Source organism: Ictalurus punctatus, chromosome 1, assembly GCF_001660625.3.
Source record: "Ictalurus punctatus breed USDA103 chromosome 1, Coco_2.0, whole genome shotgun sequence".
Classification (NCBI taxonomy): domain Eukaryota; kingdom Metazoa; phylum Chordata; class Actinopteri; order Siluriformes; family Ictaluridae; genus Ictalurus; species Ictalurus punctatus.
In genome coordinates, this window is record NC_030416.2 from 11,382,829 (window position 1) to 11,408,700 (window position 25,872).

General features: G+C 34.3%; 1 protein-coding gene across 2 annotated transcripts; it reads right to left on the minus strand.

Moving 5' to 3' along the window:
• Positions 1-1,275: 1,275 nt before the first annotated feature.
• cd4-1 (CD4-1 molecule) lies at positions 1,276-25,786 on the minus strand. Of its 2 annotated transcripts, XM_017474004.3 has the most exons (11): positions 25,635-25,786; positions 14,106-14,237; positions 10,458-10,547; positions 9,422-9,571; positions 9,187-9,321; positions 6,851-7,111; positions 5,386-5,760; positions 4,932-5,186; positions 3,727-3,833; positions 3,577-3,623; positions 1,276-1,822 (listed from the first exon to the last, which is right to left on the minus strand). In XM_017474004.3, the coding sequence occupies exons 3-11, from the start codon at positions 10,510-10,512 to the stop codon at positions 1,792-1,794; spliced, it is 1,416 nt and encodes a 471-aa protein (XP_017329493.1). In that variant the 5' UTR covers positions 10,513-10,547; positions 14,106-14,237; positions 25,635-25,786; the 3' UTR covers positions 1,276-1,791.
• Positions 25,787-25,872: the final 86 nt, after the last annotated feature.

Below are 25,872 nucleotides of genomic sequence, written 5' to 3' on the forward strand. Positions count from 1 at the left end.
TTTAAATATATTTAAGAGGAGCTGACTTCAAAGCCTGAACATTGATGTTTATTGTATTTGTTTATGAAACAGGGTAACAGTTGTTTTTTTGCATACAGTCTGTAAAATTAACTGAAAATAATTCATTTAGTTTATCAGAAGGTAAATTAATTTGTCATGGCTCACACTATGTTCCTAAATTCTGTCATAATTGACAAGCTCAGGTTTTCTCATGCTACTTGTGTTAGAAATGTGAAAGTGCAATAAAAATATGTTGTCACTAAAATCAATTAATAATCGTGATAAATAATCAAGATCTAAATATTGATCAAAATAATCGGGATTATCATTTTGGCCATAATCGTGCACCCCTAATTTACACCTTTAATAAATTTTTGCCTATGGAAAATGCACCATCATGCCACCAGATGGCGCCCTTTGCTAAATCCTAAAACACTTCTTTGTTGTTGTTTTTGTTGTTTTAATTTCCTTCTAATAATATTAACTCTGTTCAGGCCTTGCCATTTGTATTGTGTTAACAGCTACAGTTGGCTCTTCCTTTGGATTGTTTGCCCTTGTGCCTGTTCTGTGTATGTGACCATTATTAACCTCTTTTCTCTCTTTGGACAGTGGACATTTTTATTATGAAACCTAACGCACACGGATCCTCACTTTCTTACACAACTTCTTCCCCAAAGTCGATTATTTTACAATATCAGCATACACTAAATGGTTATACCACCTCATGCCACAGAGATTTGTCAACCATTTTTGTTAGAAAATGACACTTTTTTGTCTATAGTTTATGTTAGAATCTTGTGGAAACATTTGTGAAAAGTTACAGTAGTTCCTGTAATCACTCACATTATACCAGCTATAAATACTTGTTCCCTCACCAGCCCCTCTTTTTTTCTCTCTTGAAATTAATAAGCAAATTATTAATTGCTGAAATGCGTTCTACTTCACCTGGTCCACTAAAAGGAAACTAATCAGAAGATCAGCAAACTCCTCTGACAGTAAAGCTTACAGCTGGGCCACTTTCAGCCCAAAATTAAAACAGACTACCACACGAACGTTGTCTGCAAAAATCATCAAAATCTTTAGATATGGCTGCTTACAATTGATATGAACCTATATTAACTTGCCCCTGTGTGCCTAAAATCAGCTAAATCTGTTATCTGTGTAACTAAAGAAAGGAACTGACCATTTATAAAGTTTAGTTTGATTCAACAAATGTATTGAAAACTTTCATTTCTTCATATTTATTTAATGACCAAATAAAAAAGAAAATGCATGTTCTTTAAAATATTTTTAAATATTTATTTACACAGAATACACACTTTAAACACACTCACATATACATCCATCAGTTTATCAGTTTAGCTAAGCACATAGAGTATGCTGCATGTATAGCTAAGTATATGAATTCTGGTATGAAATATAAAATAATCTAATAATATGTAATTATGTGATATTATAATGATAATATATGATTATATATATAAAAAATATATATATTCAATGAAATGTTTATCATACTGTTTTTGTGTACTGTTTCATACTGTTTTATACTAAGCACATATTACACCAAGCTTTTATGTATGTACAGCTGTAAAGGAAGTGCATTTACATGACGTCTTCTTGTTTTTGATACAGTCATTTCTGGTAACTGATGTTTATTACATGTTTTTTTGTTGGAATTGTTTCTACTGTCTTGATTTTTTTAAACTCCAGCTCAGCAAGCTTCATTTATGATGTGGGACTCCAGCTTTTTCAGTCCAGCAGGTTCCTTTGTTCAAGAAGAGGCTTCATTCAGGTCTTGTAGAAACCTTTGGGCTTGGGACTAAAACACATCACCGTGATCAGTATTGCCTGTATTACCATGCTAATGCTTCTTTTTTTATTTAGGGTTTACAGCTGGCTATGAATCAGAATTTAATTTAGTTTGTAAACAATACATATGGTAGTTGTGTAGAATCCTCATTAATACATTTGATCTTGTTTGGCTAGGCATGAGTCTTGAGCAAGTTCAGGCTTGAGCAGCTTAGTTTGAGAAAATTTGCTTGAACATTTAACAAATTAGTCAGACTGGAGATGATTCAGGCATATATTACACTAGTTAACAGATACATAATTATACAGGTATAGCTGAATCATTACTTAATCAGAATGCCTTTGTTTGCAGGGGTGGAAAATACTTTAGTAATTGTACTTCGTTACTATACTTAAGTAATATTTTGGTGTATTATTGGCATTCTTGTACTCTCATGTAAATACAGCACATTTCCAAGAAAAGAAAAAAACATACTCTTTAGATCTTACATTTGTATTTAGAATTAACCATCAATGTATCTAAATATTTCAAGAATCATTTCAATCTGTCTGCTGTAACCTTCTCATGATACACAATGTGGTTAGCGTTATAGCCATACGGGTGTGTTGGATATGGATAAACCACCGGACTGCTGTGTGGAAATTGAGGATGACTTGGTAAAATATTTCAATATACTGAAGTAACCAAACATTCATATAAAAATAAGTCTCCCTAGAAGGCACAAACTCCATCTAATTTGAAAACATATAGGGACATAAATCTTTGCTAATTTGTTGACATTTACTGACTTATATATTTACTGACTTACTTACTTACTTACTTACTTAACTATATTTAAGTTGTCTTTGCTAATGCCAGGTTATAATACTGATTCCAGTAGCTGACATACATTGAATAGTCAGTAAGTCAAATTCTAACTGATATTATGTTGGTTATTTACCTAATATTTTAGTTCTGATTAATTAATTAGCAAAATACTTAGCATATGACAAGCACACTTACTGAAATTGAATGACGGTTTCAGGTTAAACAGCGTAGTTGCTTTAAAATGAAAATCAATAGTTTTGATAAATAATAAAGTTCCTTTTCACATGAAAACATGACATTAACTTAATTTCTTCATTTAAAATATTTACTTTTTAAATATTTACTTCTTTGATACTTGAGTACATTTAAAAGTAGCAACTTTTTTTACTTTTACTTTTAAAATTTCTGTGGCTGGAAACTTCCACTTTTCATTGATTTTGACACATTATCTTTACCAAATGTCATTTCTGATAGTGTCCTAACAATGTTTGTTTTGCCAGTTCTGCATAATGAAACTCAAATTTCCTACAAACAAAGCTTACCCAAGCACTTTATACTTCTGCTTTCTGCTTCCACATTCATTTTTACTTGTGCTGTCAGTATTCACAGTAAACACGAAACCCTTACATGTAAACAACAATGTATTTATACAATTCATAATTTCATTATTGCACAATTTCATAACAATTTTCTACATTTCCACTTTTATTTGAAAACTCTTTTTGTTACCTTAAATTACACATCGTAGCACACATTTTTTTAAATAGGCATGTGCAGACATGTTTCTAGGATTTAAAGCATACTGTGTGTAATTATAACAAATCCATATGGAGAGCTGATATGAGCATTTTATATATGTAATGAATGTGTACTATTTGGGGGTTTCTATCAAAGTTTGGCAATACTGCTCATAGTCAAGTGGTGGCTAACCTGAAATTAACAGCGACAAAACTTACTTCTTACAGCAGCAGACTCTCCCCTTACGGCATCTATACCTCATCATCTGTGCAAAAATGAGAGGGAGTGAGAATTTAGAACAAGAAAGAACAAAAACTGCACAACATTATGACATTAATATGACATGTTGATATCGTAGTAATGTTCACCTGTCTGTGCCTACGAATGATGAAGACAGTTATTACAGCAATCAAGATGAAGACCAGAAGACCACCAATAATAGCTACAACAAGCCAAATATTCACTGGAGCTTTCTCTGTGAAACAGAACACACAGGGCAAGCATTAAACTAAAATATTACCAGTTCCCTGTTAGTCTCTTTAAGTACTGGGTCATATCTCCCTATGTGCTTCAGTTTAGCAGTTGTTTGATCGCTAGCTTAGGATGAAGTAAAAACTGGCTCATAATAACTTTCTTTTTGTGATTGCAACTGTCATTTTTGGCATTCTGAATCTTCAAACATATTTTCATAAAAACTTTATAAGTCATAAAGGTAATCAAGCAAACACCATAGGTTACTAAAGAGAATGACCAATCAACAGTCGCACATCATCTTTTTTTCCCTCTTAACCAGCGAATCAGCATCAGTGTAGTAAACACCAGAAGTAAAGAGAACACTGTGTTAGCATGGAGATTTTCTCTAATTAGACACATAGATTAAACATGTTTCTATGCAAAGTCATTCAACATAGATTTAGGTTTGGCATATATTTCTTTTTATTAACCTTCACCGCATTGTAAATATACCACAAGATATGGAAATATATCACATTTCATATCTTGTTTTGCACTTCTGTTCAGTGTCAGTTTGTTCTGTATGTAAAGCTTACTGCACACTTTTTAAATTACACACACACTTATATCAATTTGTACAGAATGAAGCAGTTTAATAAATTCTTTAGGGTAATGGGTCAACGCTGCTACTGAGGAAGACATGATGGGTAATATAAGAATAGTAATGTTTAAATGGCATTTCATACTGATCCTTCTGTCTTTCATTTTTTGGAAATTAGAAAGCGAATATATATATATATACATATATGTGTATGTATGTATGTTTGTATATCGCAGTCAGATCATTTGTTGCAGGGCTCTACTCTTCATGTGTGTAATGTTGATTTTGTTCTGCTCGTCAAGTAGTCTATATGAGCTCTGACTGGATCTGTCTATATAGGTGTCCTGATATATTACCTGTACAGGCTGCCAGTTAAACATTATTATTTTAGCAATGCAAAAAAATCTTTATTGACATTTTTCACTGTGTTAACAGAAATATTTTAGACCTGATACAAAAAAGGAACATACTCTGGAGCCAGGGATCGGACATTCTTGGCCCATAGCCTTACTTCCTTACCTATTTTCAAACTGATTGTAGCTGATGTAAGCAATGTTGCATTCTTTTTGAGTTGACATGTCCATCGCCCGCTGTCCTTCACACTTACTCCAGGGATAGACAGCATTGTGGTATAAGGAGGGCTGAGTTTTGACAGAGATGAACCATAGGGAGGTATCCAGTTCACTTCCAGGTCAGGGGTCATGTGATGACCCAGCGTGCAGGTCAAGTTCACTGTGTTACCCTCATATATAACTTTACCTTCTGAAGAAATAACTACAGGGAAAGGGGAAATTTAGGTATAATTGCAGTCTGCATGAAAGATTATATAAAGTAGTTCCATAATGTAATTTTAAAATAAATATTACAGAGAACCATATATATTTGCAGCATGTTTTACAGTACATAACTGTACATAAACCAGTATTTCCTAAGAAATAATTTAAGAACTAGTTCTTCATCTAGTCGCGCTCACCTTGCAGCACCTCTACCTGCACGCTCCTGCTGAGTGTTCTTGACCCGAACTCGAGACTGCAGGTGTAGTTCCCCCTTTCATTTATAGACACCTTGGAAATCTTCACACCGAGTTCATGATTTTTCAAATCAGTCTCCATGAGCAAGGTGTGTGTGCCACTGGGGAACTTCCAGGCAGGGGAGGGATTGAGTTGTAATTTGAGGAGAGGGAGCGAGGATTCAGAAGATTTAAATGGAGTGAAATGCCAGCTACCTCCCGTCACACCTGTGGCATTCACTGTGGACCAGGGAATTTTTGAGGATAAGGAACAAGGGATAAGGAAATTAATGGAGGAGTCAGATGTATAGATGGGATCCGGTGAAGAGGAGGCGAGATCTGGGGAAGATAAATATTTGAATATATAAGATCACTCAAATTTCCTGCTCAGCCTCTGCCTTGGTTGTGTATGTCCTATGTATGTATGTATGTATGTATGTATGTATGTATGTATGTATGTATGTTCTTTTTTTTCTTTTTTCTTTTTTTACCTATATCTTGTTCTGTTGTCAGCCCAGTGAACGTAAAAAAAAAAACCTGTGTCCATGGTTAACCAGTGGTTACTAATGATGAATGAATGAATTGTGTTTATTTTACACCATGTACCCCTCAGAGGTTTTAATGTTACTATTAGATAGATTAGTCATAAATCAAGTGTTTTTTGGCTTTGACTCGTCTGTAAATGCTATTCGTGACTGCCTGTTATCAGAACCATGCTACAGACAACGGTAGGGATTTTTTGAAAAGCCTAAATAAAAAGACGCCAAAAATTACATTACTTTGTTCCTGACACACATACTTGCACGCATTAATACGCGCTTCCAGGTGTACAGAAATAAAACTATTATACTACAGTCAGAAGTTAGCCTCACACAATATGTTCAATTCAGAACAACTGGCAAAGCAAGCTGATAACACATGCTTAAAGCATGAACAAGTAGGTCAGTATGGAAATGGAATATTTTCACTAACATTTTAACATTTTTTGTTGGTTGGTCATACTGTATTCTATATGTCCAAAAGTATGTGGACATCCCTTCGTCTTTACAAGAAGTCAGTTTATCATGTGTGTGCCGTGCCAGGGCTGTTGCTGTCAACTATATGTTATTTTCTGGTGAAATTGAGATAACAACAAGCACAGTACACCACACAAGGTCACAAGCTGGACGGTTGAAAATGATCTGTTTTCACCTGCAAAATTCACTAATGAGTTGCTGCATTTGGTATTGCAGCACTCCATAATTATGACTATGGTTTCACAATGAGATGTTCAATAACCACATGCAGACATGATGTTTCAGTGTTCACATACCTTTGACCATGTAGTGTATCTAGTGTTTTATCTGTCTTAAATGGAAGCACATAACACAGTAAAGTATGCAATTGCTTGAAATTTTAGGAAGCTGTGTCACATTAATTCTGTACTTACCTACAATGATGACATCTGTTCTGGCCTTTAATGTGATGCTAGCACCATACCGCACTGCACAGGTCCACTTTCCACTGTGAATGCTGGAGACTTTGGTTACCCTGAGAGTGCGTTTGTTCGAAGAAGATGATCCGACATACAATGTATTATCAGGCCCGAACCATTTTATTTCATGAACAAGTTTAAATCCTTCACTTTCAATTTCACAGGACAGATCGAGACTGGCACCAACCAGCAGTGGTGGCGGTGTAGACATCATTACTGTGAGTGAGAGAAATAGAAGAAAGTCATTTCACAACTCCATAGTCACATTTTCAGAATATCTGTAACATTAAACATGTCCCTAGCAGTGGGATTAGTTTTAAATGCATCTCAAGATTAATAACAGAATAAAAAATAAATTAAAAAAACTATACTCTTCCTTGCATGTAGGTCCATACAAAGTAAGTATGACAACCACAGATTAAATAAAGATGAAATATTTTTGTTCTGCTGACGTTCTACTATTGGAGTGCCATTTGCGTCCCACTGATATTACAATTACAAATATGTAATTAAAGTAAAGGTAAAAGACATTTTAAACATAGGCAGAATTTAAAACATTAATAAAAAAAACTTAATTCTACAGCACTTACAAAACAACATTAAAGCCTGTTTCGACCCACTGTAACGACACTTACCTTTAATGTAAGCAGTATTTTCTTTAAAAATCTTATTATACATGCATTAATGTGTGATATCATTTAACTCCTCATGCTAGAAACATAACTTTGCATGAGTGATCCATTATAGGTTAAAAATGTACATTTTAGTTGCATCCTACAACATTCACTCAGCCCTAATTGCTTGAACACATTCACTCTTATGAAATGCATGAAGTATTCCACAAGTTCAATGTACAAGAAGGCGCATCATCCAAAGTTCTTGAAGGTCATCAGAAGAAGAAAGTAATATTGTGATATTGACTGATGAGGTCAATTTGAAAGTCACCCAAAATGTAGACTGCAAATATAATAATTTTTTATTCTAAATCATAATAATTATATTAGAAATGAATAAATGGATAAATGACAGTATGAATTATTAATATAAATAAATGTATACATTTTAAGCAACTCAATAGAATTTTCTTAATGTTCTCATTACATAAGCGAGTTAACCACATTTTGTGTATATGCTACAAAATCAAATGCAGCCACTGGGCCTCATTTATGAAGTCAGATATAAATGGATTTATTTGAAAATCGTAGAATATGTTTGTATCCTACTTATGCTCCTGAGTGTGTACATATTACGCATAAGACTAACTCATTTAAACCTTTTTTGCTTTGACTGACTTCAATTTTTTTTTTTAAATAATTAAGAAAACAAAGAAACACAAACACATAAATGAAGATAAATAAAAGAAATTCTGCCATATAATCAGAGCCGTAAATCTTCTGATGGAAGATTTAGTGCAGGTCATGCTAACGAGGGATGGATGTTTTTGATGAATGCTTCCTTATAAATCAGTTCTGTTTGCCACGGCATGTTCTTTTAATGCTGTGCAACACTTTGAGCACATCAGCTGCGAAACTTAAAACTATTTTAAAATACCAGTTTCCCTGTGTGCCATGCTTTGTGTGCATGATCACCTGGGTACACTGTAGATTGTATTGATCATTTTCTTGCACCTCAATTACTTCATGCCTAATTAACCTTTCTGCAATTCGTCTCTAGATTTTGACGTTTTGATATACTGCTAAATATATTTATTGCCATAGAAATATGTGAAATAATTCAGCTTTTGCCTTTCTACCTTTTCTTTCACCGTCTAGTAGTCATTTCATATTTCCAGTGCCCTGTGCTCTTGACCTTTTATGGAGTTTGGTGGATATCACTAAATGCAAATGAGCTATATCCAGAACACACTTTGCACTTTATAGTTGAACAACATACGCAAGTGAGTATGGAGAAGATTAGCATTTCTGAAACTTTTGTAAATCCGTTTTGTTTGGTTTGGTTTATGCAAACATTTACACACAACTTTACTAATATATTGATAAATGAGGCCTAATGTCAGCAAAGAAACCTTGTAAAAATGAGTGTGTTGCCTGAGATTTTTTTGTTTTAATAGTGATTAAATGGTTTTTCTTATGATTAAATGGCACTCCAGCTGTGAAAAAACCCACAGGGCACATGGTTGTATGCTGTGTATGCAGTTAATATACTTTAACACAGACTTCAACATTTCCATCCAGTGTTTTTATAACAGTTATCAATGTGCATGATTATGGGTACAGGGTTATTGTCTAAGACATAACAAAGGTTTGTAGCATATCCCTTTCTCATCTTACCTTCATAAAGTTTATATGTGTCTGTAATAGTTTCCACAAGGTGATGCTGTTCACATTTGAAAATTCCAAAGTCAGACTTTTCAACATTAGAAATGATAAGAGATGAGTCTGATGAAAGAGAGAATCGGTTGTGCACTGTCATATAAGAAAAAAAATAGATTAAACCTCAGTTTTGTAGCATAAATGTAACATAAATGTGAGACTCAAAACTGCACAGATTCTTGTTTCAGCCAACCTGTTTTTGAAGCGGATAATGTAGGATTCCTACTAATTAGTAAGTTATCCTGGAAGTACCAGTTGACATGAATTTTGCCTTCTATCCCCCATATCCTCCTGGGAAGAGTAACAGAGTTTCCGAACTGTGCAAAAATCCCCTTTGGTTCATCTGAGAGAGAGAGAGAGAGAGAGAGAGAGAGAGAGAGAGAGAGAGAGAGAGAGAGAGAGAGAGAGAGAGAGATTTCATAGCTTTCATTTAATTTTATAAGCCATATAGAACTGAAATAATGCATAATATGTGTCTTCTATTATAACCTCCAATGAAACAGTTAAAACACAATTTGTAATTAACTAAAACCTTTTATTAAATAATTATTTGGACAAAAACAATTATGACTGATGGCATATTATGCTTTGTGATATATGACTAAAACTTGTAGGCATGCATATGTAAATTCATTATTTTGTTTTTCTTCACTTAATTTACCACCATGATATTTACAGTAACAGAAAAAACCTGCAGAAACCATTCACTGGTTTTCAGTAACTGCTTTATCCTGGTCAGAGTTACAGTGGATGTGGAGCCTATCTGGGTGTGAGAATATACTCTGGATGCTATGCCAGAGGGCATCACACACATACACACACACACACACACATTCACACACTCATTTGCACCACCCACTACCATGGGGTTGACCATGTTCTGTCATGCCTCTTTTTGTGTGTGTGTGTGTGTGTGTGTGTGTGTGTGTGTGTGTGTGTGTGTGTGTGTGTGTGTGTGTGTGTGTGTGTGTGTGTGTGTGTGTGTGCGTGTGTGTGAGAGAGAGAGAGAGAGAGAGAGAGAGAGAGCGAGTGAGAGAGAATACTGGGAGAATGCTCAGTGTGATGTCCCATTACTGTTGTAACTATGTGATTGGTATTAATATTAGTGGATTTCATTTTCCTAGAGTATTAAATTCTATACAGCTACTGGAAATGCCTACAGTCATCAATACTAATAATTTTATGCTGTTTGTCAGTAATGCAGTGATTCTGTACTGTACGAGTCTTACCTGCAGCTGAGTGACATGGAGCCAGAAGAAGCAATAACCCCAATAAGAAGCTCATTCTGTCTCCAAAATCAAGAACGTAAGAATGATAAACTGGGGAGAGAAATTGTAAAATGCAAATCAATATATGTACACACATTTAAATTCTAAATTTTATGGAGCTCACGTTTTATATATAGCGGCACACAGTGAAGTGTCTTAGAGTAAAGCAGAAGGAAGGGGCTTGCGGTGGGCTCTGATTTTTCAAAAGATTGAGGAGAGAAAGCTTGAAAAGGATGAGAAGATAGGGAAGGAGAGACAGTAAGCTTTGCGGTGGGCTATGGGTTACAGACATAAAGAGCGAGGGGCATCAGTCAGGGACATGAAAGAGACGAAGCTCTGAAGAACGAGTGCGAGAAAGCGAGTGGTGGAGAGGAGGGGCTATGGGGGGCTGAGATTGTGTCAGGAGTAGATTCTTATCCCTCTCTTCTTAACCTCCTCACCTCCTCCACCCTCCTACACACCCCTTCTTCCTCCTCTGTTCCACGAAAGACGGATCTCTCCACGCTCAGGAGGAGAAAAAAAATGCCACACGGCACTGTTAGTGGTAGGCTGAGCTGGGAGTGTGGTGTACAGCATATGGAGCTTTGTTGTGTGTGAGATTTGTGCAAATCTCCTCTTTCTGTTTCTCTAACATGTCTGAATTTGCACCATTTGCATTGGGGTTGTAAACAGTTTGAATTTGATTTATTTTTATTTTTACATTCTATCAGTTGTGTTGATTTCATGTATGCATAGGACAACAACGAGATTGTAAATACAAATAGCTGAAGCAAACCCTGTAATAAATAAATAAATAAACAAACAAATAACAGTAACTCTGATTTCTGATTGCTTACGGATTTGTTTATTGATTCAGTTGTGCTGGCTCTAATGAACTGGATAGCTTTTCTACAATAATCAGTAGTCTATTTGAAAAATAATTCTTACTTTGAGGATATTACATGTGTGAATGATTTTTTCACCACAATCTAAGTACCGTGAGATATTTACAGATAATTAATTTCACACTTATATGCATGTGAAGCCTCAACTCTTTTAAAAAGTTTTTAGCACTCAAGGTAACCATCAGGATTTACTGCTGTACCTTTTCTCATGCCATAATATTTTGTGAGAACACCTTATTTTAATTCCTACACTTAAAACAATAGCAAAACACATCTGTGTGTCTAATTGAGGACAATTTTTGCTACTTTAAGATTTTTAAGTTTTAGCATGAATGTGTTAAAATACAGTTTGGTAAAGGCTACTTTACCTGATTATATACCTGCATTAATCAAACCCTGATTTTGTATGAAGTTTTCCATATAATGTAATTGGTGTTAATGATGAGCTGGTCACTTGTGTTGTTTTGTCATCCTCATTTTTAAAAAAAAATATATGACACAAAAAATGTAAGTAGCAACACAAGACACAAAAGCATGCTGTTTAATGCTAAGTTTACAGTGTTACAGTTTTTGTGAGATAATCATTCTCATATAATTATAAACAGGTTATAAACAGCAGAATATCCATGGTGTCCAAAAAATCTCCATGCATAGGGAAAATTAACACTTTTTAACACATTTTCCAAATTTATTTGTACTATATATTTGTACTTTATAGTTTATATTGTATGGTGGGTTTTTGTTTTTTTTACAACCCTAACCCATAGCCTTTAAGAATTCCTTTGACAAAGGAAGAACATATTGAAATCATTCTTGTGGCTGGATCGGGAAGCTGTCACAAGGTTGCGATGGACTTTTCAGGAAACATGGCAAGCACAGCACACACCACACTGTAGCCAAATTCATTAACAAATTTCAAAAGTCCGGAAGTGTTGTGGACCAACCGAGAAGTGGACGGCCATGAACATCCACTCACAAAGGCACAGCCGACATTGTCCTGGCAAACATAGTTGCCTATGTATGGAGACTTTTGGGACACCGTGTATAGTGAACAGTAAATAATAAATAACCATTCAAAGGGGTGGATTATGAAGTACAGATTTCTGATAATGAATTCCTTCATCAAAAATCAGGCAAATCAGTATGTGTCATATGATGAGTGATCATAATCTTTAAAATATTTAAATCTTATTATAGAACACATTCACATCCGGAGGATTTTTTTCACAAGACAAGATGTCTGCTGATTCATGTTTGCCTAAAATGCACCTAATACTAGCTTTTCTGTAGGCCTGCTGCGGCATGTATTACAAAAATAGAGTATTCGTCATGAACGTAGCCTTGTGAGAGGCCTACAGTGGGTACAACTAAATTAGATGAAAAAAAACACATTTTCATCCATAAAATGTGAAAGAATTCTGAATATATACTATTAAAAAATGCTCCAAATATTCTTAAAGAAACCCAGCAAATAAGGAGACAGCAAAAGCTTCTGTGCTTTGAGAAAGACAGCGAAATGAAAAGGTGTAGAAAAAGGAAGTGCAGTTAAGAAGAAGATAGAAGTAGAGATAGAAGAGAGCAGATGGCTGCACCTGACAACCTAACCCAGAAAGACAGATGATCAGGGCTGTGGTCAGAGCCGAGGTTCAACAGAAACACCACGATGCAGAAGATTCAAGCATATCGAGGGCATGTTTATACGTTTTAAAATGACTTTACATCCAAATTTTTTACAATGTAAACACATGAACTGCCATATGATTTAGTGGCATGAAATTGATCAGATAAATGTGGCAATAATATTACAGTAAATTCATTATGGAATTTCTTAATCATCTTTCTGCTACCAACAGATTTTTTCTTTTGTCACACTAACAAATAACTAAAGTGTAATCGTACATACCTTTTATGTGACTTAGATCCTGTTAATTACGTGCCTTAAATATACATATGACAGTAATGACAAATTGTTGTTTTAGTATCGTAATGCACATATGTCACATATGCGACATCATCCTAAGGAGTGCATTCATCTTGATAAAAATGATAATATGAGGGGAATGCAAAAAAAAAGTCTATTGCTAAAAGTGATTCTCAGAAAAAGTGTACTAAACTTTACTCTTCCTTGTTGCTGGGATGGTACGCTTGTCTTTTGTACATTTAATACAGGTCTTCCGGCAGGAAATGTGGATGCAATGTAATGTTTAAAAAAAGTGTAACTTTACCTGTAATTACATTTCAGAGGAAAGCTTTAAAAGTAAACTACATGCACCGTTCTATATAAAAGATGCATACTAAAGGTACAAAAGGAATTCGCTTGATGGTACCACCCCAGCAATACCCCAGCGATACCCTAGTGATAACCCAGCGATACTCCAGCGAAGTGCAGTTAATACCCTTTTTTAATGTAGTGTGAATATATATATATATATATATATATATATATATATATATATATATATATATATATATATATATATATATATATAGTGAAAAATCATATGTTAGTCATTTAAAATGTAACGATGATGTAAAATATCAAAAACAAATACTTTGTGCTTTTCATTTTAATGACTCTTAACGACTCAGTGATAATGCGTGTCCCCCAGGCCATCATCAGTGACGAGCAAAACAATCAAACTTGTAAAGAGTTTACTGCATGTATATAATGTGTTATCATGTCTAATAATTCAGTGCTGAAGTAAAGCTTTGGAGAAGACTATACCTGGGTTTGAGTGTCAGCACTTGAACATCCGATGTTTGTCGTTCCCTTTCTCAGGTCCTCACCAGCTCTGTTCCTGTGAAAGCAATAACGGTCCTATATGGTGTGTTGACCCCTCCCTTACATCTGATTGGCCTAAAAAGAAAAATGAGATGTCCAGGTTTAGAATAACATCTAATCTTTTGTTTTTTATTAGCTAAAGAATGATGACAGTGATGATCGTGAATATTAATGATTACTGATCACGATCATGGTCACAAATTTTACACAGTTTTCCCGTAAATTGTCCTGTATATCGTCAGAACCTGATCAACCTCACATTAATAATTTGCTTATATCGGAGTGAATCAGTACGCTCTGATATATGTTCAAAGTTACACATCCATGTTTTGATCCTAAAAAATAAAATTGCGATTTAGTGAAGCAAAAAAATGACACTGATATATATGTTTTATTAGTACAGAAAAAAATCGAAAAGATTTTTGGTATGGTTCTTTATTCAGTGTATAGCTCACACAATCACTTTATCCTCAGTAACAAATCAACTCTGTTCACGCAAAACTGTCAAGTTTATTAGCTATTCAGTAATAGTTTATTAGTTAATATAAATATAGTAGACAATATACACCTATTGTACATTTGTATGGATTTTTCTTTTGTGAAATGTTTTATTGATTTGATTGATGATGCAAGGGTTTGTTCTCTTTTACTCTGATTTTCGGTTCTCTTCCCTTTTTTGTGTTTTCTGTACTGCTGAGTAAGGTACAAGAAAATGCTATGAAATGTGTAATCTTCTTCCACTTCTGTATACTTTCCTTGAATATTCCAGTGGAATGAAAAAGTGAACAAGATACAAGAAGTGGCTGAGTTTTTTCTCTCTCTCCTTATTCTGTTCAGCTTTCATTTTGAAGAATGTTTACTATAAAAGCAGTCCATATGATACAAACCTTTTGTATGGCCACTTGGGGTATAGTTTTTGTGGTGCCTTTATAGTTAACGTTTAAAGCTCACGATCGCTATCTTCTGCCATTTGATGGAATGTAGTTGTAAAAGAATGGAAAGGAGAGGGGGAAAATCGTCTTTTATGTTTGGAATGACATAAGGCTAAGTAAATGATAACAAAATGTTCATTTTTAGGTGAACTATCCCTGTAACATTTTGAGCACAGACCTGACAAGAACATATCAAAATACAATGGTTGAAGAACTAGAATTACAATAATATTTATCTTTTAATAAATGATTCTGTCCTAACCACAACCTAATAACACACCAGTCAAATCCGCACGTCTTACCATGTTCTAGAGGATGATAGCTAGCTCTCTGAGTTTTATGAATAATATTCATAGACAAATGAATTTACTGAAGGGCTCATGCACACATTCATTGTTAATCTTATGCCTAATATGCTGAAAACGTCTCTGTTAATGTTTTTTGTCTCGTCACAGTGGCAATAAAGCATTACATTACATCAGGAAAATGTTTGCATTCATGGATATTACAGTCTGTTGTTTAATGTTTTTATCATGAAAACAGTTGTAAAACAGTAAACCTTAGCTACTTAGCTTACCATTTTTCACTATTAAAAGTGAAGTGTCGCATGGTTTCTGTGAACAGTAAACCCTATAGCAAACTATAGGATATGGTGTTATAACTATAACTATATTATATAACTATAACAACTCACAATTGTGATTGGCTCACAACAAACAATTTAGTGCTTAATGGTTTTCCAAATGAGATGCAAGTGTAAAAACTTCCATCACTATTTAATGAATATCTATTACAGAAACAGTGGCACTAACTACAGATGTTCTACATACCTCGGCTTTTCCCTCACATTGTAGTTCAGATCGCATATTAATCAGTGCTCTGACCTTGTTTCTTCATTTATTATAATTAATCCTGTTAATTAAATAATGCATTTTGTTTTACTAAATTTCATGGAAGCAGGTTCAGAAATGTCATATCTTTCATTTTTTAATATTCACAGTAAGGTTGTTGATCATCTGCAGCTTCAGAAAAACATAACTATTTGCTATTTTTCAGTAAAGGGTGCTCGTGCTGACTATTTGGTCTGTTTAGAGAACTAGATTTGCTGGTGAAATAGTTTCGTGCTCGTCTTGGCATACAGAATCCCCTCAGCTTCACTTTTTTCTTTTCATTTTTTAAAATTTGTCTGGTTCTATATTTTGTTATGAGCTGGTCTTTGTGAAACATAATCTTTACATCAGTCCATAATATGTTCTAGAAATTGTCATTAGCATTAAGTTTTATCATACTGCTCTTTGTTAAAATAATCGTGATTATGATTATTATGTTGTGTTATTTTAAAACAATTTCAAATATATCGAATATATGCAATGTATTATTGAATGGAGATGATCATTTTTGTGATTCCTACTGTCTCATTCTACCTTAGATGTGTTTTAGTTCATAACTTATGGGGAGAACACAATATGATTAGTTGTTTTAGTCACGTGATGAGTATTTAATTATTTAGTGGTAGAAGAAAAATCTCATGAATCTCAAGAAAGTGCTAAAGCAACATTTCTCATTCCTTCAGTAAGATCCACTGGGGACATCTTACTTACAACTTACACCTTCTGCATGCAAATTCCGAAGACCTCGAATGAGCAAAAATTTATGAAAATGTTAAGAGTTCAGTAGTACTTGAGAACACATCTAAAACTGTTCATGCTCAAGTCTCACTTGGATAATCTCACCTGAATACTGTAAACATGTTCCTTCTAATAACAGATGCTATAATCATAAGGATTGCACTGTTCTCATCCATCTTATTCACAATATACTCATACTTAACATCCTTTCAACACACTTTGTACTGTTTGTCCTCACTCCTCTAAAACTGTATAGTGTAATGATTTATAATCTCATCATCCAGTGGAACCCAGAAGAGGATAGGTTCAAGTTTGAGTCTGGTTCCTCTCAAGCTTTGTTCTTCATGTCGTGTCAGGGAGATGTCACGTCGGGCTTGCTTTAAATAACTAATCTGCTTTATAACAATGTCTATTGTTACAAGCACTATACAAATAAATGTGAATTGAAATTTACTTAGGAATAGGGTAGACAGGGTGGCTTTGAAGGATAAATTGCATTTCTGCACTTAAATATGTTTAACCAATGTTGTTAAATTGACAAACAATTGCAAACTCAAGGAATTCATACAAGCAAAAAGTTATTGTTCGGGTTAAGGTGCTGCAGTAATTCTCATCCCTTAAATATTAGAAGTGTTCATGTACATGAAATGTGTGAGAGAAAGGCTGTCTCGTATGAAGTAACAGTGTGCTTCTGTAGGACATGGGTGGTTTACTTAGGGGAACCACATGAAGGTCAAAACAAACATGGCTCCTGCCTCACATCTGTCTTTGAGGTTTCACCCTTCTTTCATTCGCTTCTTCCTGCCTCGCTTAGTTAATCTTGAAAAAAAAAAGGCTCGCTCACATAGCTCACGTCTACTCCAGCTTTCATGGGCCATCCATTTAAAAGCTATTCAGTGTAGAATTTAGACAAAATATACCATAAATTAACAGTAGATTGTTTGGGGAAACCTAAAGAGTGAACATCTGATTCATAACTATGAAATTTTCATATAGGGTGTTTTGAGAGGAAAGACCCAGTTGCGAGGGATCCCTCATTACTCACAGTGTTTGAGGGAGTATAGACCGAAAACAGAACCATTACTGAAAGAGAGAAAGGCTGAGAGGAAAGGAGGAGGAGGTGATTCTCTATTAGTCATCTAATGTAAAAAGTAGGACTGCACATGTTTTTGTAAAACAGTTTTTACAAAAAAAAAAATTTAAAACAAGTTTTTGCCAAATTAACACAATTCTTGTTGTTTCAGCCTTTAGTTGAGAACCTGAAGTAATTCTAACATACTAAAATTAGATTGTGGGAATAAACATTCACCCACTCCTTACCGCCAATCTCCACGCAGTAATCGCTCTCTCTCTCTCTCTCTCTCTCTCTCTCTCTCTCTCTCTCTTTTGTTAATGACTGTCTATGTGTTTAGGCTGAAGTGTGTCAATAAGGGGATCCCTCAGACATGCATGTTAATCATCATGAACTTTCAGACATTCCCACACTTTACTCATTCAAGCTTTGCACATGAATGAATTAAACCACAAAACTGGCTATAAATATTTTGAGAGAGAAAAATTTAGACCCATGAAGGTGCAGATTTTATGGATGGTTGATGCTTTGCAGAAAATAATGTAGAGGAAATTCTACTGAAGTGATAATCATAGGTTTATCTCTGCTGTTTTTTATTTTATTATTTTTTTTTTTTTTTAGTTTTAAATCTCTTCCAGTCAGTGATGCAAGTCCCGTGGGCTTTAAATGTACACACAGTGAAATGTCAATGGAAAGAAGACGGCTGAGCTGAGTGACATTTGGTTTCCTTATCGTGAAATGTAATTGAATATCTTCCATTACATTTGAATCTCTCTCTCTCTCTCTCTCTCTCTCTCTCTCTCTTTCTTCTCTTTCTCATGGCACACCTCAGTTAGAATTCCTACAGATTTCTGCACTGGTTTATCTTTCACTGAATTTCTTTTAATGAAGATCTTTGAGGATTGTACTGGTGGATTATCAAACCTTACAAACATGCTTTGTGCCAGAGCAGTGACTTAAAGCATTCAGAAGATGCTGCAGCTCCATTGTTTTTGTTAATGAAGTCACATATCGTCTATGCCACAGCTGCAAAACAAATCACAGGTTTATATTAATGGGCTCATTCTGATACATCGTCTTTTCTGTCGAAACAACTAACAAAGGGATTTGTATGGTGACACTCCATATTAACAGATTTTAAATGAAAAACAGTTATCGAAATGGTGAAGTTTTCTGTGACTCCTCACATGTTTATTTAACATTTTTGGAAGGAGTCTCCAGTGCCAGCACTTTGTAACAGTCAGTGGTAAAGCTGTAACATTTAATAGTTGACGTTTTCAGACACAGGAAAGTGTTCATTGCCTTGTGTTTTCCCCGACAACATGCCCAACTGAGTTTTTTTGTTCTAATTAACTTCATAGGAGAAAAAAAATAGAGGCTGGTAAGAGAACAACTGTCGTAACAGAAGTACTCATTTGTTTCAGACTTTCCACAACATTAAACATACCGAACAATGAAAAAGCCTGATATATGTTTCTATAAACAGTGAAATGTTGTAATTGCTGGTAATGTGCTAGGTATTAGCAGAATAAAACAACATCATTGTTTTGTTTCTTACGTATAGAACCCAGCATTTCTAAGTGCCACGATCATGCTAACTATAGCTAACTATAACTTCCAATGTAATGATCACTTATGCAGCCTAGCGTAAGTAACACTGCTGCTGCCGAAATAGTTCCAAGATTAAAATGTGCTGATAATTTGTTCAAGGTGTGATTAATAAAACAGTGGTTATAAATCGAATTGCTAGAGATACTGGCCACTCTATTTTCTTTTTTTTTTTTTCAATAATTCAGCTAATGAATGAATTAACTTATTATTCACAGTGTCATCAATCAGAACTGAACACTGCCTTTGCAAAAAAAAAAAAAAAAAAGAATTTCTGCATTACAGGCGTTTATTACAGCTTTATATATTCTGTTTCTGTTCCTTTTTCCTTTTGTTCTATGGCATAAATGATGGCCAACAAATCCCTGGACACAGCACAGCAACATCTTAGTATCTTTTTGTAAAACGCAATGTAGGTAACGTAAAATAGCTCTAAAAATATTTATTTTGCTTCAGGGACTTTTCTGCCCCACATTAAAGCACTTTCTAATCATGATACGAAAAAATTCTTGCGACGTTGTTTCACTGAAAACCTGTGGAATGCGTTTTCTTACCAAGTTTTACGATATACATGTACTCTGTTAAAGTGTCTAGAAACATTTTTTTTTTTAAACATACAGGATGAATAGGTGCCATAGTTTTCTGATTTTTCATATTCTGATATTTTGGGATTTAAAGTGCAAACCGTGCTAATTAAGTTGAGCAAAAACTTTAATAAACATTTGTCCTTTTCATTTAACCATAAAGTAATGTTAATAAAGACACAAGTTCAATAAAGCAAGTGAGACTACAGTTTCATTTTTTTTTTTTAAGTCAGTTTAAGTTTTAAAAAGTTAAGGTTAAACATCGTAGAAGAATATTTATCTTTTCTGGTCAGTACAAAAATAATAGAAGAAAAATCTCCAGCGAAAGGCTAAGTAGTCATGTAAGTATGGACACACTAAAGATATATCACAGATTTAATTTACATTTCAAATAATTTCACTAAACAATCAGTTCATTACATAATTTAAGCTTAATTTCCAGGTATAATTTATTTCCTGAGACGCTAAAGGTACAACCAGCTATTATTTAGCATGCAGTGGAACCACAAAACTGCCACCAAGAGTAAAACAGTAAGTGCTTCTGGACTTGGACATAATTGAAGATCTTATTATGTAAAACACATTTTGTCCTCTTAGTTGGGTTATAGTTTTTCTCATTATTATAGTCTGCTTCACTTTTGCAGCAATACAAGTCTTAAAAAATAAAAAAATCTTGAGATGTGGCAAACCTTTATACAGATTGCATGTAAAGTTTGTTATTGTTTACATTATCACTCAGGTTTATAGTGAACTTTAGTCATGGTGTAAAGAACAGCAGGAGATTTTAGCTCAGAGGCTAAACATGGTAGGTAGTGCCGCGATTAAGGTTCTGTGCTTGTGTGTTTGAGTCAAATCCCAGGACCGTAACTGTTATATGTCATCTTCAAAAAAAAACTTCTGAAGTGAAACTCCACCAAACTGCAACCAGAACCAAATTTGGCAAATGAAAAAAGATCTAAATTTCCCTATAGTGGATGGCTTAACCATTTTTTCCCAATGATCAATGAATCATGAAATCATCCACAAAATATATATTTTAAAAACTCTCAAAGACAGAGTTTCTTGGACTCTAGTTTAGATTTTGCTCCAGTTGGCATTTCCACCAACAAATTGACTGCCAAACTGAGTTTATTGTGGAGGAGAAAAACAGAAAACACTGCTAAATAGAATATTATTCCTAGTCTCATGATGTCCAAAAAGGGCCATCTAACAAAGCCTATTGATAAATAAGGTAGGGTTGATTACAGCTATAGGAGTAAATGACAGTGAGAACCTACAAATAAAGTATACACAGGAAATACATATTAAACATGTCGATTTAAGTCCTAGGTATATTCACAAAGTAAATGTGTTGATGTACGATGTGAGTTGGGCATGGTGAACTCAGCTTTGAAGGAAACAAAGTCAGCTGCTGTAACCGTCTTTTAACAGCACCTGAGACAAGCACTTCTTCACAAGAAAACCATAAAGAGTCTAAAATTTCTGCAGAGATGAATGGGCCAAGAATGTTTTTAGTGGGGTAAGAGACATTGTATATTAAGGGCTTGGTGAAGTCAGTACTAATAAAAGTGATATGAATAAAAGATAATAGCTGATCACCTGCTCATCGCAACTGTTTCTGTTTTGCTTTAGTAAAACTTCCTCTTTCCTCTCCAGCTTTGTGTTACATTCAAGCTTGAAATATAATACATATTCCTTTGCCCTATTCCTTTAAACAAGATTTGCCACTTCTACTTTGGCATTTGAATTATTCTGAGTGGTTAATGACATTTTATCCTTTTTTAACTATATAACCTTACAACAAAGTGACAAAAGTAGGTAAGAGAATATGGGGGTGTAGGAACACACCTGAAGAAAATGGGTGGTATGTGTGGGCTTGGGTTGGAGTGAAAAGGAGAGAAATGTGTTTATGACACATCGTATGAAAGAGGGAATCCTAGTCTCAGTATGAAAAGTAGTCTTAGTTATACATGAGCGTATTGCATACTAAAAAGTGTATCAGTTTAACCACACTTTTAAATGTATTATTTCTGCTAGGCGTTTTCTGGATAATTTCATTAGTGCACACAAGACGCAACTGCAACAAGTGACGAAAGAGCTTGTTTTTACCTTATTGCATCACTAAACACTATAATCTTTGTCATCAATACACAACCTCTAGTCTATGGAAAAATGCAACCCATACAAATACAATACATTACACAACGACTACTCGTAATACAATATTCCAGTATTTCAAAAGTTCAGTTGTAGCTTGTCAGCGCTGTAAAATACTCATGATCAGTACGGCTCCTGTGAATAAACACCATCACAAAAAATACACTGCGTATGTTCCTACGTTACAGAAATGAACTCCATACAGTCGATGAATTCCATTACACAAACTGTCAAAGACAGATATCTAGTTGACAATATACCTTTTAAAATGACAGCTTGCATACTGTATATATCTCTGGTTATACTCTGAGTTACCCATTTATTATGTATGACAATGTATTAACTTATAGACTGACCACATTAGTGTATGAAATACTGAAATATTAACATATTCAATGTAACAATTCAAGCATTTATATAGTAAACAATATTAAGATTATTAACTCTTGCGATAGTCTGACGTCCCATCATCCAAGATGTATAACCTGCCTCATTCTCACTGTTCCCTAGATACGCTCTGGGTTCCACCACAACCCTAAAACCTGACCAGGATAAAGCTTTTACTGTAGCTAAATGAATGAATGAATGAATGAACTATTGTGTTTGCTGCTGTTCATAAATGATTTAGTCCTGTAGCTTTCGTCCTTCGTGATTTAGTCCATCTTGCTTTTGTACATCTTGCTTTAGTCCATTATGCTTTAAGTCTGTCTTGCTTTAACCCGTCTTGTTTTAGTCCATATTGCGTTAATTAATCTGTCTTTTTTCTCATCTTGCTGTAACCTGTCTTGCTTTAGTCCATCTTGCTTTAACATGTTTTTCTTTAGTCCATCTTGCTTAAGTCCATCTTGCTTTAGCATGTCTTGCTGTAACCTGTCTTGCTTTATTTAGTCCAGCTTGCTGTACCCTGTCTTGCTTTTGTGCACCTTGTTAGTCAATCTTGCTATAATCAATTTAGCTTTAGTCAATCTTGCTTTAGTCCATCTTGCCATAGTCTGTCTTACTTTATACCATCTTTTTTGAGTCCATCGGTCTTGCTTTTGTCTGTCTTGCATTAACCCATCTTGCTTTAGTCTCTTGATTTAGTTTGTCATGCATTAGTTTGTTATGCTTTAGTACGTCTTGCATTAGTTTGTTATGCTTTAGTACATCTTGCTTTATCTTACATTAATCTGTCTTGCTTTAGTCCAGCTAGCTTTATTCAGTCTTGCTTTAGACTGTGTTGCTTTTGAATGTCTTGCTTTCATCCATCTTGCTTTTTGCCACAGCTTCTCCAGCAATTAACAGATCATGCATTTAATTCTTTTTATGATAAAATAGTCTCTACACTAGATGTATAGTCCACAATGGCTTAATTGTAACCTAGATACTAGCATGACGCTTGGTTTATCCATTGAATCCAGATAGAAACTGACTAAACTGTAAAGGTAAGATGGCAGCATATACACAAAGCACGCCTCAACCGCTTTGTAATTACTCCATTCAAATGCTGCAAATGAACTGCATTGTAATTTTTTTTCATAATTTTTTTTTTTACATCTGTCAGCTACAACTATCACTGAAAACTCAAAATATGGAATATAGGTGAAAATTAGATAATAAGCTTTTTTGTTTTTTTGATTGCTTGAAAATGAGATCATACGAGGTCAGTTTGTACCCCACATTTTCAGTACATTTTTATTCTATATACAACTTCAAACCTTGGGAGAGATGCCTTAAAGAGCTTTATGAATTAAACCACAATTCGTCAAGAATTAAGTGTCCGAGCGTCTTTGGAATTGAGTGACAACTGCACCAGTGAAGACTTGGCCAGATCTTTTGTGCTTTATTGTTCTTTAAGCTTGGTTTATGAAGCTCAACAGCTAAACTTCTAAACTTAAAAAAGCATTCATTATACATTTTAATATACAAAATATATGATGTGTATTTAATATACTATTTGATGATATAGTTCTGTGTACAGTCGCACTACATTGTCTTGTTTGATCCACTATGTGTGATCCCACTCTATTTTCAATTTTGAGTTTTATTTGTTTAGAGCTTTTATCAATATTCATATTGTCAGAGAGCAGCTTTACAGAAAACCAGAAGTAGATTTGGATTCCTAATCAGCAAACCAGAAGAGACAGTGGCAAGGAAAAACTTCCTGAGATGACATATGGATAAGAAACTCATAAGAACTGATTTGAGTAAAACATAATAATATAATTAGTCATTTTAATTATAATTACAGACACCAGCTGCCATTTTATGTTTATGATCACATAAGTGTACTTCACAAAAGTCATCATTAAAAAAAATCACGTTTTGCTTTCGTCGTGTATAATGTAGGCTCCAATAAGTAATCATACAAGTCAAATGCAAATGTAAGGAATATTTGTTTGAATGATAAACAGTAAAATGTTTAATTATTTCCAAACATACTCCCCAGTGAGTATTAGCTGTTATAATGATCCAGTAACTAATAAACCTAGTCTATACAAACTGTATGACTTAGCAACTTGTATGTAGTGACAAAGCAGTAAGAATAATAGCGCGCTCATTAATCACTCTTTTATAAACTCTTATATGTCTTTTCATTAATAAACTCTTATATGTCTTTTTCCCTATCCCTGTCTATAGTACCTTTAAAGACATACAAATAAACAGTTTCCTTACTGTTTAAAATATTTCTGATGGTAAAAATTGTTACATGTATTGCCATTTAGCCTTTAGCATTATAAATAAGAATTGTTTGCAACGCCATGAGTCTGATTAAGTCTGATATTGAAAAATAAATGATCAATTGTCTTTGAATAATAATTGTCACAGAAATAAATTAAGCAAATTATTGACTTGGTCCTGTGGCTTGTGCTATTTACATTTGAGGCGCAGTTGAGACAATAAATTTCAATCCAAAAAAGATAAAGAAAAGAAAAAAAAATCCAGACACTGGTCCTTCATACATTACAGTTCCACATAACCATATATACATAACATAAAACAATCTCAACTCGATATACACGTATAAATTCCTCATCAGAACCGTGAATGTTTACGTTCTGTTGAGGCCTAAGTGCTTTCAGACAGAATACAACACATATGTTCAATATTATTTATATACACCCAATTTATTGTTGTTGTTGTTATTATTATTATTATTATTATTATTATTATTATTATTATTATTATAGTTACAGTTACAATTATCAGGAAAACACAGTATAACTTCCCATAAGTCCACATACGTACCAGACATTATAGTGTTGATTGACAGCAGTGCCAGTATTCACACATTAAACAGTGTTTCTTTTTTTTTTTAAATCATACACATATACAGTAAAGGATTTAAGTCTAACTGAGTGAGAATGTTAACACTGTCTCAGCTACTGTGCGATTACCAGTGACTTGAACCTATTGAATGAAAACCAAGCTAAAAGTGCAAGCACATACTTTATACTGATATAAATCGTCCTAAGAAGCAAAGTTTTAGTGGAATAAAAAGAAGTACTTACAATATTAATGCGACACAGCAATTCCTTCTGCTGAGCCTGACAGAGCTACACTGACATTAACATTCTCTAACACACCAGCACACACACGGGACAGGAAACAGTGTTGTCATCTTCTATCTGCCTCACTACTGAAGAGCACTATGCTTAGTTTAGCTTCGCTAGCATTGCCACCTTCTCTATACTTTAGCTTTTACATTTCTCTCCTCCCATCAAGACCACCATGAGCAAGAAAAGGTTT